At 44.9% G+C, this 15,190-nt stretch overlaps 1 protein-coding gene across 1 annotated transcript in view; it reads left to right on the plus strand.

Moving 5' to 3' along the window:
- The first annotated feature begins 13,833 nt into the window (after nucleotides 1–13,833).
- Nucleotides 13,834–15,190, plus strand: part of SUPT16H (SPT16 homolog, facilitates chromatin remodeling subunit) — a 47,016-nt gene continuing 45,659 nt past the window's right edge. Inside the window, exon 1 of the mRNA XM_075828963.1 lies at nucleotides 13,834–14,192. Coding sequence (XP_075685078.1) covers nucleotides 14,127–14,192 — 66 coding nt within the window. The 5' untranslated portion in view covers nucleotides 13,834–14,126. The remainder of the gene's footprint in view (nucleotides 14,193–15,190) is intronic.

Consider the following 15,190-nt stretch of genomic DNA (forward strand, 5'->3'; position numbering starts at 1 on the left):
CTTTGCAAATGTGACCTGGCCTCCGCAAACCATTCCTGCTAAATTTGATCTCAAAAAGCCAAATAGTGCTCTTTCCCTTCTAAGCCCTGCCGTGTGTCCAAACAGCTGTTTATTACCACATGTGGGGTATTGTTTTACTCGGGAGAAATTGCTTTACAAATTTTGTGGTGCTTTTTCTCCTTCAGTCCTTCTGGAAATGAGAAAAAATTAGCTAAACCTAGATTTTTTTGGAAAAAATGTAGATTATTATTTTCAGGGCCGACTTCCAATATTTTCTGCAAAAAAACTGTGGGGTCAAATCGCTCACTATACCCCTAGATAATTTCCTCAATGGGTGTAGTCTTCAAAATGGGGTCACTTGTGGGGGGTTTCCACTGTTTTGTCCCCTCAGGGGCTTCGTAAATGTGACATGGCCTCCGCAAACCATTCCTGCTAAATGTGGACTCCAAAAGCCAAATGGCGCTCTTTCCCTTCTAAGCCCTGCCGTGTGTCCAAACAGCCGTTTATTACCACATGTGGGGTATGGTTTTACTCGGGAGAAATTGCTTTACAAATTTTACGGTGCTTTTTCTCCTTCAGTCCTTGTGGAAATGAGTAAAAATAAGCTAAACCTACATTTTCTTTGAAAAAATTTAGATTATAATTTTCACAGCCTACTTCCAATAAATTATGCAAAAAACCTGTGGGGTCAAAACGCTCACTATACCCCTAGATAATTTCCTCAATGAGTGTAGTTTCCGAAATGGGGTCACTTGTGGGGGGTTTCCACTGTTTTGTCCCCTCAGGGGCTTTGTAAATGTGACATGGCCTCTCAAACCATTCCTGCTAAATTTGAGCTACAAAAGCCAAACGGCACTCTTTCCCTGCTAAGCCCTGCCGTGTGTCCAAATATCCATTTATTACCACATGTGGGGTAGTGTTTTACTCGGGAGAAATTGCTTTACAAATTTTGTGGTGCTTTTTCTCCTTTAGTCCTTGTGGAAATGAGAAAAAAAATCGCTAAACCTACATTTTCTTTGAAGAAATGTTGATTTTAATTTTCACGGCCTACTTCCAATAATTTCTGTAAAAAACCTGTGCAGTCAAAATGCTCACTACACCCCTAGTTAATTTCCTTGAGGTGTCTAGTTTCCCAGATGGGGTCACTTTTGGGGGATTTTCACTGTTTTGGAACCGCAAGAGCCCTTCAAACCTGACATGGTGCCTAAAATATATTCTAACAAAAATAAGGCCCCAAAATCCACTAGGTGCTCCTTTGCTTCTGAGGCCTGTGCTTCAGTTCAGTAGTACGCTACGGCCACATGTGGGATATTTCCTAAAACTGCAGAAACTGGGCAACAAATATTGAGTTGCATTTCTCTGGTAAAACCTTCTGTGTTATAAAAAAAATTGTATTAAAAATTTATTTCTGCAAAAAAATATGACATTTGTAAATTTCACCTCTACTTTGCTTTAATTCCTGTGAAATGTGTAAAGGGTTAAGACATTTTCTAAATGCTGTTTTGAATACTTTGAGGGGTGAAGTTTTTAAAATGGGGTGACTTTTTGGGGGTTTCTAATATATAAGGCCCTCAAAACCATTTCACAACTGAATTGGCCCCTGTAAAAATAGCCTTTTGAAATTTTCTTGAAAATGTGAGAAATTGCTGCTAAAGTTCTAAGCCTTGTGAGGTCATAGAAAAATAAAAGGATGTTCAAAAAACGATGCCAATCTAAAGTAGACATATGGGGGATGTTAATTAGCAACAATTTTGTGTGTTATAACTGCCTGTCTTACAAGCAGATACATTTAAATTGAGAAAAATGCAAATTTTTGCAATTTTTCACTATATTTTCGTGTTTTTCACAATTAAATACTGAATGTATCGACCAAATTTTACGACTATCTTAAAGTCCAATGTGTCACGAGAAAACAATCTCAGAATCGCCTGGATAGGTGAAAGCATTTCGACGTTATTACCACATAAAGTGAAACATGTCAGATTTGAAAAATGAGGCTCTGTCAGGAAGGTCAAAAAATTCAATGTGTTCTGACAATTCTAAGTCCTCTTCTAAGCGGACTGCAGCCGCGAATTATAGTTGTTTCATACAGGCAGTGCGGCCATCAGAGATGGTGGTTTGACTGCACTCTGATAGCACAGACTACAGGGCAATATTAGCATTACCATATAGAGACTTTCAGTTCACATTGCGCTTTTAATCTTCATTTGTATGCTTATAGTCTTTTACAATAAAGTTATATGTTATAATATCAGTATGCATTCAATAGGTACCTGGGAAACAAGGGCTAATCTTTTTGCTTCGGCAATATTGATGTGTTTTTGCGTGTATCTCAGCTCACCAGTTACCTGGGTCCTCCGTTTTTTTCTTTATCCTGTCTGATGGGCCCTGTATCTGAACCTACCACATGTTAGGCTTAGATACAGGGTCCCAGCAGACAGTAATCTTATACTGTATAAGATTACTGTCTGCTGGGGCCCTGTATCTAAGATTAACATGTAGTAGGCTTAGATATAGGGCCCATCAGAGAGGATTTTTTGTGTTTGTGTTTTTTTTACAGGTTCGGCTATTGGACTACGTCGGATTCGAGGACTACTTTGATGACGTTTTTTTTTATGATCAATAAAATAGTTAATGAGGATTGTGTGGTGTTTTTTATTTCAATAAAGTATTTTTTCTATGTCTTTGTATTTTTTTTAAACTTTATTACTACTGCCTTAGTAATGGCTGCTGGCTGATTGTCAGCGTCCATTACTAAGGCGGGGCTTAATGTTAGCCGGTGCAGAGGCGAACACTAACCCCCGTTACTACCCTGATACCCACAGCCAGGGCCGTCCTTAGGTTGGATGGCGCCCTGTGCGGGACTCTCTATTGCCGCCCCTTATACAAACCAAAAATTAACCACATATATAGACACGCTGGAACATATATACTGTACATACATAAAGACAGATATTTAGACATACAGGCAAATATACATACACACATCTGGAATATATACATACAGGTAAATATATAGACGTACAGACACATATACACACACACACACACACACACACATCGGCAGATAAATACACAGACAGGAACATATACAAATACATAAAAGGCACATATATACAAGCAAAAAAGACACTGTAAAGGATCTGCCAGACACAGCTTCTGTGTCGACGCCCGTGGTTAATCAGTCTGCACCTGCTCCTAAGTCTGATAGAGTGACTCGATCATCTACCACTCAGGCTGGGAGGCTGAGAAGTGGGAGAGCCTATCACAGCCTGGCCAGACGGAGCTAGCTCCCGCCCTCTGTCTATTTATACCTTCATTTCCTGCTCTTCCTTTGCCTGTGATTCTGTCTGGTTTCCTGGCTCTGCTGTTCCTGCTAGTACTATTGACCTCTGCTTCAAATTGACCCTGGCTTTACTGACTACTCTTGCTCTGCGTTTGGTACACTCCTGGTTTGACTCGGCTCGTTCACTACTCTTGTTGCTCACGGTGTTGCCGTGGGCAACTGCCCCATTTCCCTTAGCTTCTGTGTACCCTTGTCTGTTTGTCTGTCATGCACTTATTGAGCGTAGGGACCATCGCCCAGTTGTACGCCGTCGCCTAGGACGGGCCGTGCAAGTAGGCAGGGACTGAGTGGCGGGTAGATTAGGGCTCACCTGTCTGTCTCCCTACCCCGTCATTACATAATCACAGGCCCATATACCTTTTCTACCCTGGTCCCTGACTCAACTTTGGACCCCCTTGAGATCCTGGCTCAGCAAATGCAGGGCCTCTCCCTACAGGTCCAAGCCCTGGCTCAGAGGGACAACCAGCATGATGCTACCCTGGTAGTGCCCCCCACCTCACCTCTTGAACCCCACCTCAAGTTGCCTGACCGGTTCTCAGGGGACCGGAAGACTTTTTTCTCCTATCGGGAGAGTTGTAGGCTCTATTTCCGTCTAAGGCCCCACTCCTCAGGTTCTGAGAGCCAGCGAGTGGGTATAATTATGTCCCGGCTCCAGGACGGGCCCCAAGAATGGGCCTTCTCCTTGGCTCCTGATGCCCCTGAACTTTCCTCTGTTGATCTTATATGACGAGACTGACAAGACTGCCTTTGCCGAGAGTCAGCTGGTGACCTTACGTCAGGGTAAGAGACCCGTTGAGGAGTACTGTTCTGACTTTAGGAAGTGGTGTGTAGCTTCTCGGTAGAATGACCCTGCCTTGAGGTGCCAGTTTAGATTGGGTCTGTCGAACACCCTGAAAGACCTGTTAGTTAGTTATCCCTCTTCTGACTCTCTAGATCAGGTAATGGCTTTAGCGGTACGTCTTTACCGACGTCTCAGGGAACAACGACTTGAACGTTTTTGTGCTTTCTCCTCTGGCTCCCCCATGATGGCTCCCGAGGTTCCGTTGCTTCGTTCTTCCACGGAAAACTCAGATGAACCAATGCAACTCGGGGGCCTCTGTGTCTCTCCAACAACGTAGAGAGCTCCGCAGGAAGAGTGGTCAACTGCGGGGATGACAAGCATCAAGTGAACGACTGTCCTAGGCGTAAGAATAAGCAGCCGGAAGAGCTTCCGCGCCTAAGTGACCATCGGGGAGGTCACTTGGGCGCACAGGTATTTCCCGTAAATATGAAACCTAATAAGATCTTGCTTCCCTTTCAGGTCTCTTTTGAGGGTAGGTCTGCTGCCGGCAGTGCCTTCGTGGATTCAGGGTCTTCTGCCAATATTATGTCTGTGGAATTTGCTATGTCTCTAGCTATGCCATTGATTAATTTGCCTAAACCTGTCCCGGTAGTGGGTATCGACTCTACTCCACTTGCTAATGGTTATTTTACGCAGTATACCCCTGTTTTTGAACTCCTTGTTGGCTCTATGTATTTGGAGCAGTGCTCTGTACTGGTGATGCAGGGATTATCGTCCGATTTGGTTTTAGGCCTTCCCTGGTTGCAGATGCATAATCCCACGTTTAACTGGAATACTGGGGATCTTACCAAATGGGGTAATGAATGCATGACGTCATGTTTTTCTGTTAATTTTATTTCTCTCCCTGAGGAGGTGAACACTCTACCTGAGTTTATTCAGGACTTCGCTGATGTTTTTTCTAAAAAGGCCTCCGAAGTGTTACCTCCTCATAGAGAATACGATTGCGCAATCGATTTGGTACCAGGAGCTAAGCTCCCTAAGGGTAGGATATTTAATCTCTCTTGTCGCGAACGTGAAGCCATGAGAGAGTAAATCCAGGAATGCCTGGCCAAGGGTTACATTCACCCCTCTACTTCTCCGGTAGGTGCTGGTTTCTTCTTCGTAGGGAAGAAGGATGGTGGTCTTAGGCCGTGCATCGATTACCGAAACTTGAATAAGGTCACTGTAAGGAACCAGTATCCCCTTCCTTTGATTCCTGATCTCTTCAATCAGGTTCAGGGGGCCCAATGGTTCTCTAAGTTTGATCTACGGGGGGCTTATAACCTTATCCGCATCAGAGAGGAGGATGAGTGGAAGACTGGGTTTAACACGCCCGAAGGTAATTTAGAATACCTCGTCATGCCCTTTGGGATGTGTAATGCTCCCGCGGTCTTCCAGAATTTCATAAATGAGATTTTAAGATACTACCTGGGGATATTTCTTGTAGTGTACCTTGATGACATACTTGTGTTTTCCAAGGACTGGTCCTCCCACATTGAGCATGTCAGGAAGGTGCTCCAGGCCCTTTGGGAAAACAAACTGTTTGCTAAAGCTGAAAAATGTGTGTTTGGGGTGCAGGAGATACCATTTTTGGGTCAAATCCTCACTCCTTATGAATTCCGCATGGACTCTGCCAAGGTTCAGGCTGTGGCTAAATGGGTCCAACCTGCCTCCCTGAAGGTGTTACAGTGCTTCCTGGGGTTTGCTAATTATTACAGGAGATTTATTGCTAACTTCTCGGTCATCGCTAAGCCTCTTACGGATCTTACTCGCAAAGGTGCTGATCTCCTCCCCTGGCCTCCAGAGGCGGTCCAGGCTTTTGATGTCCTTAAGAAGTGCTTTATCTCGGCCCCAGTGCTGATTCAGCCTAACCAAATGGAGCCATTCATTGTGGAGGTTGACGCCTCCGAGGTGGGAGTGGGTGCTGTCTTGTCCCAGCGTACCAGGTTCCTCACCCATCTCCTTCCCTGTGCCTACTTCTCCAGGAAGTTCTCGCCCACTGAGAGTAACTATGACATTGTCAACCGCGAACTCTTAGCCATTAAATGGGCATTTGAAGAATGGCGCCACTTCCTGGAGGGGGCTAGGCACCAGGTAACGGTCCTTACCGACCACAAGAATCTGGTTTTCCTAGAATCTGGCCAGAGGCTAAACCCGAGACAAGCTCGATGGGCATTGTTTTTTTACTAGATTCAACTTTTTGGTCACCTATAGGGCTGGGTCTAAAAATATTAAAGCTGATGAACTGTCGCGTAGCTTCATGGCCAGCCCTCCTTCGGAGGAAGATCCTGCTTGTGTTTTGCCCCCAGGTATAATAATTTCCTCTGTTGATTCTGACTTAGTCTCCGAAATTGCGGCTGATCAAGGTTCAGCTCCCGGGAACCTTCCTGAGAACAAGCTGTTTGTTCCCCTTCAATTCCGGCTAAGGGTACTCAGGGAAAATCATGACTCTGCACTATCTGGTTATCCAGGGTACCAAGCACCTCATTGCCAGAAACTATTAGTGGCCTGGGTTGCCTAAAGACGTTAAGGCCTAAGTCGCCGCTTGTGAAATTTGTGCTAGGTCCAAGACTCCCAGGTCCCAACCAGCGGGCTTACTATGTTCTTTGCCCATTCCCCAGAGACCTTAGACCCATATCCCCATGGATTTTATCAACGATCTGCCTCCATCTCAAGGCAAGTCGGTGGTGTGGGTTGTAGTAGACCGCTTCAGTAAGATGTGCCACTTTGTGCCCCTCAAGAAACTACCCAATGCTAAGACGTTAGCTACCTTGTTTGTCAAACACATCCTGCGTCTCCATGGGGTTCCTGTCAATATTGTTTCTGACAGAGGGGTACAATATTTTTCATTGTTTTGGAGAGCTTTCTGTAAAAAGTTGGAGATTGATCTGTCCTTCTCCTCGGCCTTCCATCCTGAAACTAATGGCCAAACTGAGAGGACTAATCAGTCTCTAGAACAATATTTAAGGTGTTTTATTTCTGACTGTCAATATGATTGGGTCTCCTTCATTTCCCTCGCCGAATTTTCCCTTAATAACCGGGTCAGTAACTCGTCAGGTGTCTCCCCCTTTTTCTGTAATTTTGGGTTTAATCCACGGTTCTCCTCTGTTTCACCTGGTGGTTCCAACAATCCCGAGGTAGATGTCGTTCATCGGGAACTGTGCACAGTCTGGGCCCAGGTTCAGAAGAACCTAGAGGCGTCCCAGGGCATACAAAAGACTCAGGCAGATAGAAGACATTCTGCTAACCCCTTGTTTGTGGTCGGGGATCTGGTGTGGCTGTCTTCAAAAAATTTTCGCCTTAAAGTCCCGTCCAAAAAATTTGCTCCTCGGTATATAGGGCCGTACAAGGTAATTGAAGTCCTTAACCCTGTCTCCTTCCGACTGGAGTTACCCCCGTCTTTTCGAATACACAACGTGCCTCCCTCCTGAAACGCTGCTCCCCGTCCTTGGCTACCTCGAGGAAACCTCCGGTCCCTGTTCTCACCCCTGAAGGGGTAGAATTCGAGGTGGCCAAGATTGTGGACAGCAGGATGGTCCAAGGCTCCCTCCAGTACCTGGTCCATTGGAGAGGATACGGGCCTGAGGACAGGACTTGGGTACCCTCCCGGGATGTTCACGCTGGGGTATTGCTCAGGAGGTTCCATCTTCGGTTCCCCAATAAGCCAGGTCGACCTAGAAAGCGTTCAGTGTCTCCTCATAAAAGGGGGGGGGGGGGTGCTGTAAAGGATCTGCCAGACACAGCTGCTGTGTCGACGCCCGTGGTTAATCAGTCTGCACCTGCTCCTAAGTCTGATACAGTGACTCGATCTGCTACCACTCAGGCTGGGAGGCTGAGGAGTGGGAGAGCCTATCACAGCCTGGCCAGACGGAGCTAGCTCCCGCCCTCTGTCTATTTATACCTTCATTTCCTGCTCCTCCTTTGCCTGTGATTCTTCTGTTTCCTGGCTCTGCTGCTGCTGCTTGTACTATTGTCCTCTGCTTCATATTGACCCTGGCTTTACTGACTACTCTCCTGCTCTGCGTTTTGTACCTCGTATACTCCTGGTTTGACTCGACTCGTTCACTACTCTTGTTGCTCACGGTGTTGCCGTGGGCAACTGCCCCATTTCCGTTAGCTTCTGTGTACCCTGTCTGTTTGTCTGTCGTGCACATATTGAGCGTAGGGACCGTCGCCCAGTTGTACAGGACGGGCCGTGCAAGTAGGGAGGGACTGAATGGCGGGTAGATTAGGGCTCGCCTGTCTGTCTCCCTACCCCGTCATTACAGACACATTGACAAACAGACCTATATATACCCAGTACAGATGTCGTAGATTTAATGTGCAGCCCCATGTAACACCACAGATAACACACAGTAATAACTGAGTACAAATAATGTAGTAGATATTGCCTGCAGTCCTATGCAACACCACAGATAACACAGTGATAACTCTCTGTGTACAGATAGTGGCGTAGATGTTACCTGTAGTCCTATGTAACACCGCTGATAACACAGTGATAACTCCCTGAGTACAGATAATGTCGTACATGTTAACTGCAGTCCTATGTAACACCACATATAACACACAGTGATAACTCTCTGAATACAGATAATGCAGTAAATTTAACCTGCAGTCCTATGTAACACCGCTGATAACACAGTGATAACTCTCTGAGAACAGATAATGTAGATGTTACCTGCAGTCCTATGTAACACTACAGATAACACTCTGAGTACAGATAATGTAGATGTTACCTGCAGTCCTATGTAACACCACAAATAACAGTGATAACTCTCTGAGTACATATCATGTAGATGTTACCTGCAGTCCTATGTAACACTACAGATAACAGTGATAACTATATGAGTACAGATAATGTAGTAGATGTTACATGCAGTCCTATGTAACACTACAGATAACACAGTGATATCTCTCTGAGTACAGATAATGTCGTCGATGATAACTATGCCCACAGACACATATAAACACACAGAGAAGCATATATATATATATATATATATAAAAGGGCAGCAGAGTAAATAGTGGCAGAAGGGCATATAAGGGGCAGCAGAGTATATAGGAGGCAGCAGGTTATATAAGGGGCAGCAGGATATATAGGGGTAGCAGGATATATAGGGGCAGAAGGGTGTATAGGGGCATCAGTGTATATAGTGGCAGCAGGGTATATAGAGGGAAGCAGGATATATAGGGGCAGCAGGGTATATAGGAGGCATCAGGGTATATAGGGGCAGTAGGATATATAGGGGCAGCAGGGTATATAAGTGGCAGCAAGATATATAGGGGGCAGCAGGGTATATAAGAGACAGCAGGGTATATAGGAGGAAGCAGGTTATATAAGAATCAGCAGGTTATATAAGGGGCAGCAGGATATATAGGGGTCAGCAGGGTATATAAGGGACAGCAGGGTATATAGGAGGAAGCAGGTTATATAAGGGCAGCAGGATATATAGGGGAAACAGGATATATAGGGGACAGCAGGATATATAGGAGGCAGCACAGATCTTTGTTTTATCTGTTCTACTTTAACCCCTTAATGACCGGGCCATTTTGCACGTTAATGACCAAGGATTATTTTTTGTTTTTTCATGGTCGCATTCCAGGAGTCGTAACTTTTTTTTTATTACGTCGACATAGCCGTATAAGGGCTTGTTTTTTGCGGGACGAGTTGTATTTTGTAATTGCACCATTTTTAGATGCTTACAATATATTGATTAACTTTTATTAACTTTATTTTAGGAGAGAATTGAAAATAAGCAGCTATTCCAGCATTAATTTTCACATTATAAATTTATGCCCTTTACTATGCAGCGTAAATAACATGTTCACTTTATTCTATGGGTCGGCACGATTACGGGGATACCAAATATGTAAAGGTTTTATATGTTTTCCTATGTTTGCACAATAAAAACCCTTTTAGAAAAAAATTACTTGTTTTTGCATCGCCGCGTTCCAAGAGCCGTTATTTTTTTATTTTTCCGTCGATGTGACCGTATGTGGGCTTGATTTTTGCGGGCCAATGCGTAGTTTTCATTAGTACTATTTTGGGGTACATAGGACTTATAGATTAACTTTTATTTTATTTTTTATGGGGGGAATGGGAGAAAAGAGAGAATTTTGCCGTTGTTTTTTGCGGGTTTTTTGGACGCCGTACATCCGGCGGTTTCATTAATGTGTTCATTTTATTAGTCAAGTTGTTATGATCGCGGGGATACCATATATGTGTATGTGTTATTTGTTTTGACACTTTTACTGAATAAAACCACTTTTTGGGCAAAAAAAGTAGTTTTATTTGATTTTGACTGTAATTATTTTATTTTTTTTCAACAAACTTTATTTAACTGATTGACATTTTTTTTTTAAGTCCCACCAGGGGACTTCACTATGCGATGTGCCGATCGCATATATAATGCTTTGGTATACTTAGTATACCAAAGCATTATTGCCTGTCAGTGTAAAACTGACAGGCAACCTGTTAGGTCATGCCTCCGGCATCGCCAAACAGGCAGTTGCGGAAGACAGACCTGGGGGTCTTTGTTAGACCCCCGGCTGTCATGGAAACCCGACGGCGACCCGCGATTTGTTTGCGGGGGCGCCGATCGGGTGACAGAGGGAGCTCCCTCCCTCTGTCAAACACATTAGATGCCGCTGTCACTATTGACAGCGGCATTTAATGGGTTAAACTGCCAGAATCGGAGCGCGCTTCGATTCCGGCAGTTGCAGCAGGAGCCAGGCTGTGTATAACAGCCGTGCTCCTGCCGCTGATCGCGTGGGTACACTGGCAGTACCCGCGCCATCACAGGACGGATATATCCGTCCTCCTGCGCGAACTAGCAGCTGCTGAGGACGGATATATCCGTCCTTCGGCGTTAAGGAGTTAATATTGAACACACACTTTTACAAAGAGACATAAACACATGCAGAGGCAAACACAAACTGTAACATATACACATACACACACACACACACACACACACACACACACACACACACACACACACACACACACACACACACACACACACACACACACACACACACACACACTGTAACATATACACATACAAAAACAGAGACACATACTGTATACACACACACATACTCTCACCATCTCTCCATGCTGACAGGATCACAGGCTTCGTGCAGGACGGGCTGTGGGCGGAGCTTCCTCTGTGGGCGGAGCTTCCTCTTCTACTGTTATTTACTCTGTGTGTGTAACTAAGAACAGACACAGAGTAGAGGCAGAGCCCACTGGCGCCCCCTACATGCTTGCACACCCCTAAGACCGGCCCTGCCCACAGCAATCAGGGGTGCCAGGAGGAGACGGGTATGATCCAGTTCCCGACTATCTGTAGCGATGGTCGGGTACTGGGGCAACTGCAGGCTGGTATTATTAGGCTGGGAAAGCCAAAAAACAGTGGCACTTTGCATCCTGGTAATGCCAGCTTGCTGCTGATATGTTGTATCTGGCTGGTTATGAAAAATGGGGGGGACCCCACGTAGTTTAGTAAAAAATAAATTAAAAAAAAATTATGTGGGGTCCCCCCCATTTTTCATAACTAGCCAGATACAACATAGAAGCAGGAGGCTTTGAGGGCCCACTGGTTTTGGGCTTTCCCAGTTTAAGGGTATGTTCACACACAAACTCGAAAACGTCTCAAAATACGGAGCTCTTTTCAAGGGAAAACAGCTCCTGATTTTCAGACGTTTTTTTTACGGCCGTTTTTGGAGCTTTTTTCAATAGTCTATGGAAAACGGCTCCAAAAACGTCCCAAGTGTCCTGCACTTCTTTTTCGCGGCCGTTTTTTTACGTGTAAAAATTCAGCGAAAAACGCTCCGTCGGAACAGAATGCCGTTTTCCCATTGAAATCAATGGGCAGATGTTTGGAGCCGTTCTGCTTCCAATATTTTGGGCGTTTACGGCCCGAAAATAGGCCGTGTGAACATACCCTAATGATACCAGCCTGTGGCCGCCCACGTGCCCGACCATCACTACAGATGGTTGGGTACTGGATCACACCCGGCTCTTCTTGGTACCACTGGTGGTGGTGGGTACCGGGTTAATAATGGGGGTTAGTGTTAGCCTCTGCATCAGCTAATATTAAGCCCCGCCTTAGCAATGGACGTTGTCAATCAGCCAGCGGCTATTAATAAGGCGGTAGTAATAAAGTTCCAAAAAATACAAGGACATAGAAAAAATATTTTATTGAAATAAAAAAAGCACGACACAGTCCTCGTTAATCATTTTATTAAGAATAAAAAAAAAGGCTTCATCGAAGTAGTCCTCGAACCCGACGTAGTCCAGAAACCGAACCTGTAAAAAAACACAAACACACAAAAATAATTAGTAACACTTAAAAAAGCAAAACCATTCTTATACTTACCTTTCCTGGGTCCAGCGCTGGAGCCGCATTGTCAGCGAGCTGGGCCCTATAGGGTCGTAGTGCTACAGATATGCTGTCTCATATACATATACACACACACACACACACTTTTATTTGGGGGGGGGGGGGGGGGGGGTAAACATGTCTCAGGGGTTGTGCCCCTGATCTTTTAAGACCCTAGCAATGCCCCTGCATGTAACTGTACCCTTAGTGATTAAATGTCTGACACCTGGCCAGTATATTTGGGTGGAAGAGGGTCAAGCCTATTTGTGATGCCTCTTAATAAATGTAGCGCATCTTGGGCTGTAGGTACCACAAGCTGAAATCTACGCCAGCTATAAGCTGACGTAAAATTTTACTATAATTTATCGCTTTTTTTTATGGCCGTGGGTGACTCTGCCTCTGACCACAAAGACCTGACCACTTTTTCAAAACATGGTGAGGGCGGCATAAAATCGAAAAAAGTCAAAATATTTTTTATTCAAAATAGGCAGGCGCCAAGATTTTCAACTTTTTTTCAGCCACAATTTGCATCACGTTGCACAGTAAATTGCTTGGGAGATATATCTGCAAAGAAAAAGTGGAGTAGTTTCCCATGGCAACCAATCAGGTTGCTGCTTTCATTTTCCAAAAGAACTCTGAAAAATTAGAAGTGGACTCTGGTTGCCATAGGCGACTACACCAGCTTTCCTTTGCACCAGTTTTTATCCTTCATGTCTTTTAAGTCACTGGGGAAGATTGAAGTAGATCTGTTATACTATGGTGTCCAGTTAATGGGAACATAATATCGGGACAGGTCCGCTGCACTACTAGCCCAAAAAAATATCGTGCCGTTTTGGCTTATAGCAGCTATCAAGCTATACAGCGGACTCGTAGTTATAAATCCGCTGAAGTCATGAGGGGAGCGCTCCTCTCTCACGTGTGAATGATGGCTGCGTGTATCCAGCCACATACATGGCAGCCCGTCAATCACTAGTGCAGAAGAAAAGTGAGGAAGTAGTCTACAGTAACCAATCAGATTACAACTCACATCTTATCTGAGGCATACTACTAAATGAGAGAAGTAACCTGATTGGTTGGTTGCTTTGGGCACCTACTGCACTCTGAGGTAGTATTTAGAATCTCCCTCAGTAGATCTTAATTTTAGTGAGAAAGGCTAAGTTATTTCTAATTAATATTATTAATTAAAAGTAAATAGAGAGACCTAATTTGCGGCTACGTTACAGTGAGAAAACGACATGTAAACATCTCCGACGATACTCCAGTTTTGTTTTCTTCTTCCTATTAGGGAATCAATAGATGCGTTTCAATGCTCACATCCGGCGGCAGGGGGCGCTGTGGGCCCTGCTCGGTCCTTTCTCTCCGCCCTCCGGTTCTCTCTAGCAAGTCGGGATTTCCCGCTCTGCGTACCATCTTTTGTGCGTTTGATTTTGAAAGCCCGTGCAGGCCATCCTACGGGCTCCGGTGTTTCCCGGAATACTATCCGTTTGACTGGCAGCTGGCCCGGCAAGTAGAGTAGGAAAGACACGCGGGAAGACCGGCCTGCTCCGGGAGGGAGCCCCGGCCTGTGTACAGGATGGCGGTCAACCTGGATAAAGAGGCCTATTACCGGCGAATTAAGCGTCTGTACAGCAACTGGAAGGTGATAAATGGCGGGTTTTTATGTAGATTCTGTCTTTTATTTCTCACTCCATGCTTTCATGTCACCGATTCAGATCCCCCATCGCATACCTCGGTAACGTGCGTATTATCCCCGCCACAACCGTCATCCGTGTCACGTGTGTGCTGCCCAGCTGCAACTGAAATTGTCCCCTTTACGTAGCTAAATAAATGTCTAGATGTATGTGTGCTGATGAGCTACATCACCGGGGGGCTATATTAATATATATATATATATATATATATATATATATATTAGTGTGTGTGTGTAGAGTAAGGGGTTAATACAGTTTCCACACCACGCTGTATATCCAGAGGGATTCTGTAGGACCCGGATTTAGTAACCGCAACCATTCAGTATAAACTGTCAGCTCCGTGCAGCCATGCTCCATTCAGTGAGCCGCTGCATGTTTCTGTTGTGTGCAGTAGGACATGCGGATTGAATATTGCAAATAATTGTGGTATATCTAAGGCCCTGTTCACACAGTCTTTTGCAGGCAGAAATTTGCCTCAGAATTCCTTCAGGAATTTAGAGGCAGATTTTGAACTGCCTGCATGTATTTTTTTTTGCCTGCGGCCATTGAAGCTAATGCAAGGACTGTGGGTAAAAAAAATGCTTCGGAAAACGGTCAAACAAGCGCCAAGAAATGTCGTGCTTTCACTGAGTGGCTAAAAGCCGCCTGGGAAAACCCCTCTACCTCCCATTGAATTCAATTGGGGGCGATTTCGGACATTTTTTGGTCTTTGATTCCGACCTGGTTTCCATGAACTTAACCCTAACAAAAAAACGCGCCAATTTTAGTTGTGTATTTTGTTTCTTCCTTTGAGGGGCAGCCAAAAACACTGGCCTGATGTCTGCTGTTAATAAATAGAAACTGGGGAGGAGACCTCCAGCTCACCTTTCACACTCCAGTGTGGTGTGGATTGTGGATGGCGCTCGGATCCTCGTGTCGGCACACGGCAGGCTAACGAAGAAGGAAG

This window comes from Rhinoderma darwinii, chromosome 1 (genome assembly GCF_050947455.1).
Source record: "Rhinoderma darwinii isolate aRhiDar2 chromosome 1, aRhiDar2.hap1, whole genome shotgun sequence".
In the NCBI taxonomy this organism is placed as follows: domain Eukaryota; kingdom Metazoa; phylum Chordata; class Amphibia; order Anura; family Rhinodermatidae; genus Rhinoderma; species Rhinoderma darwinii.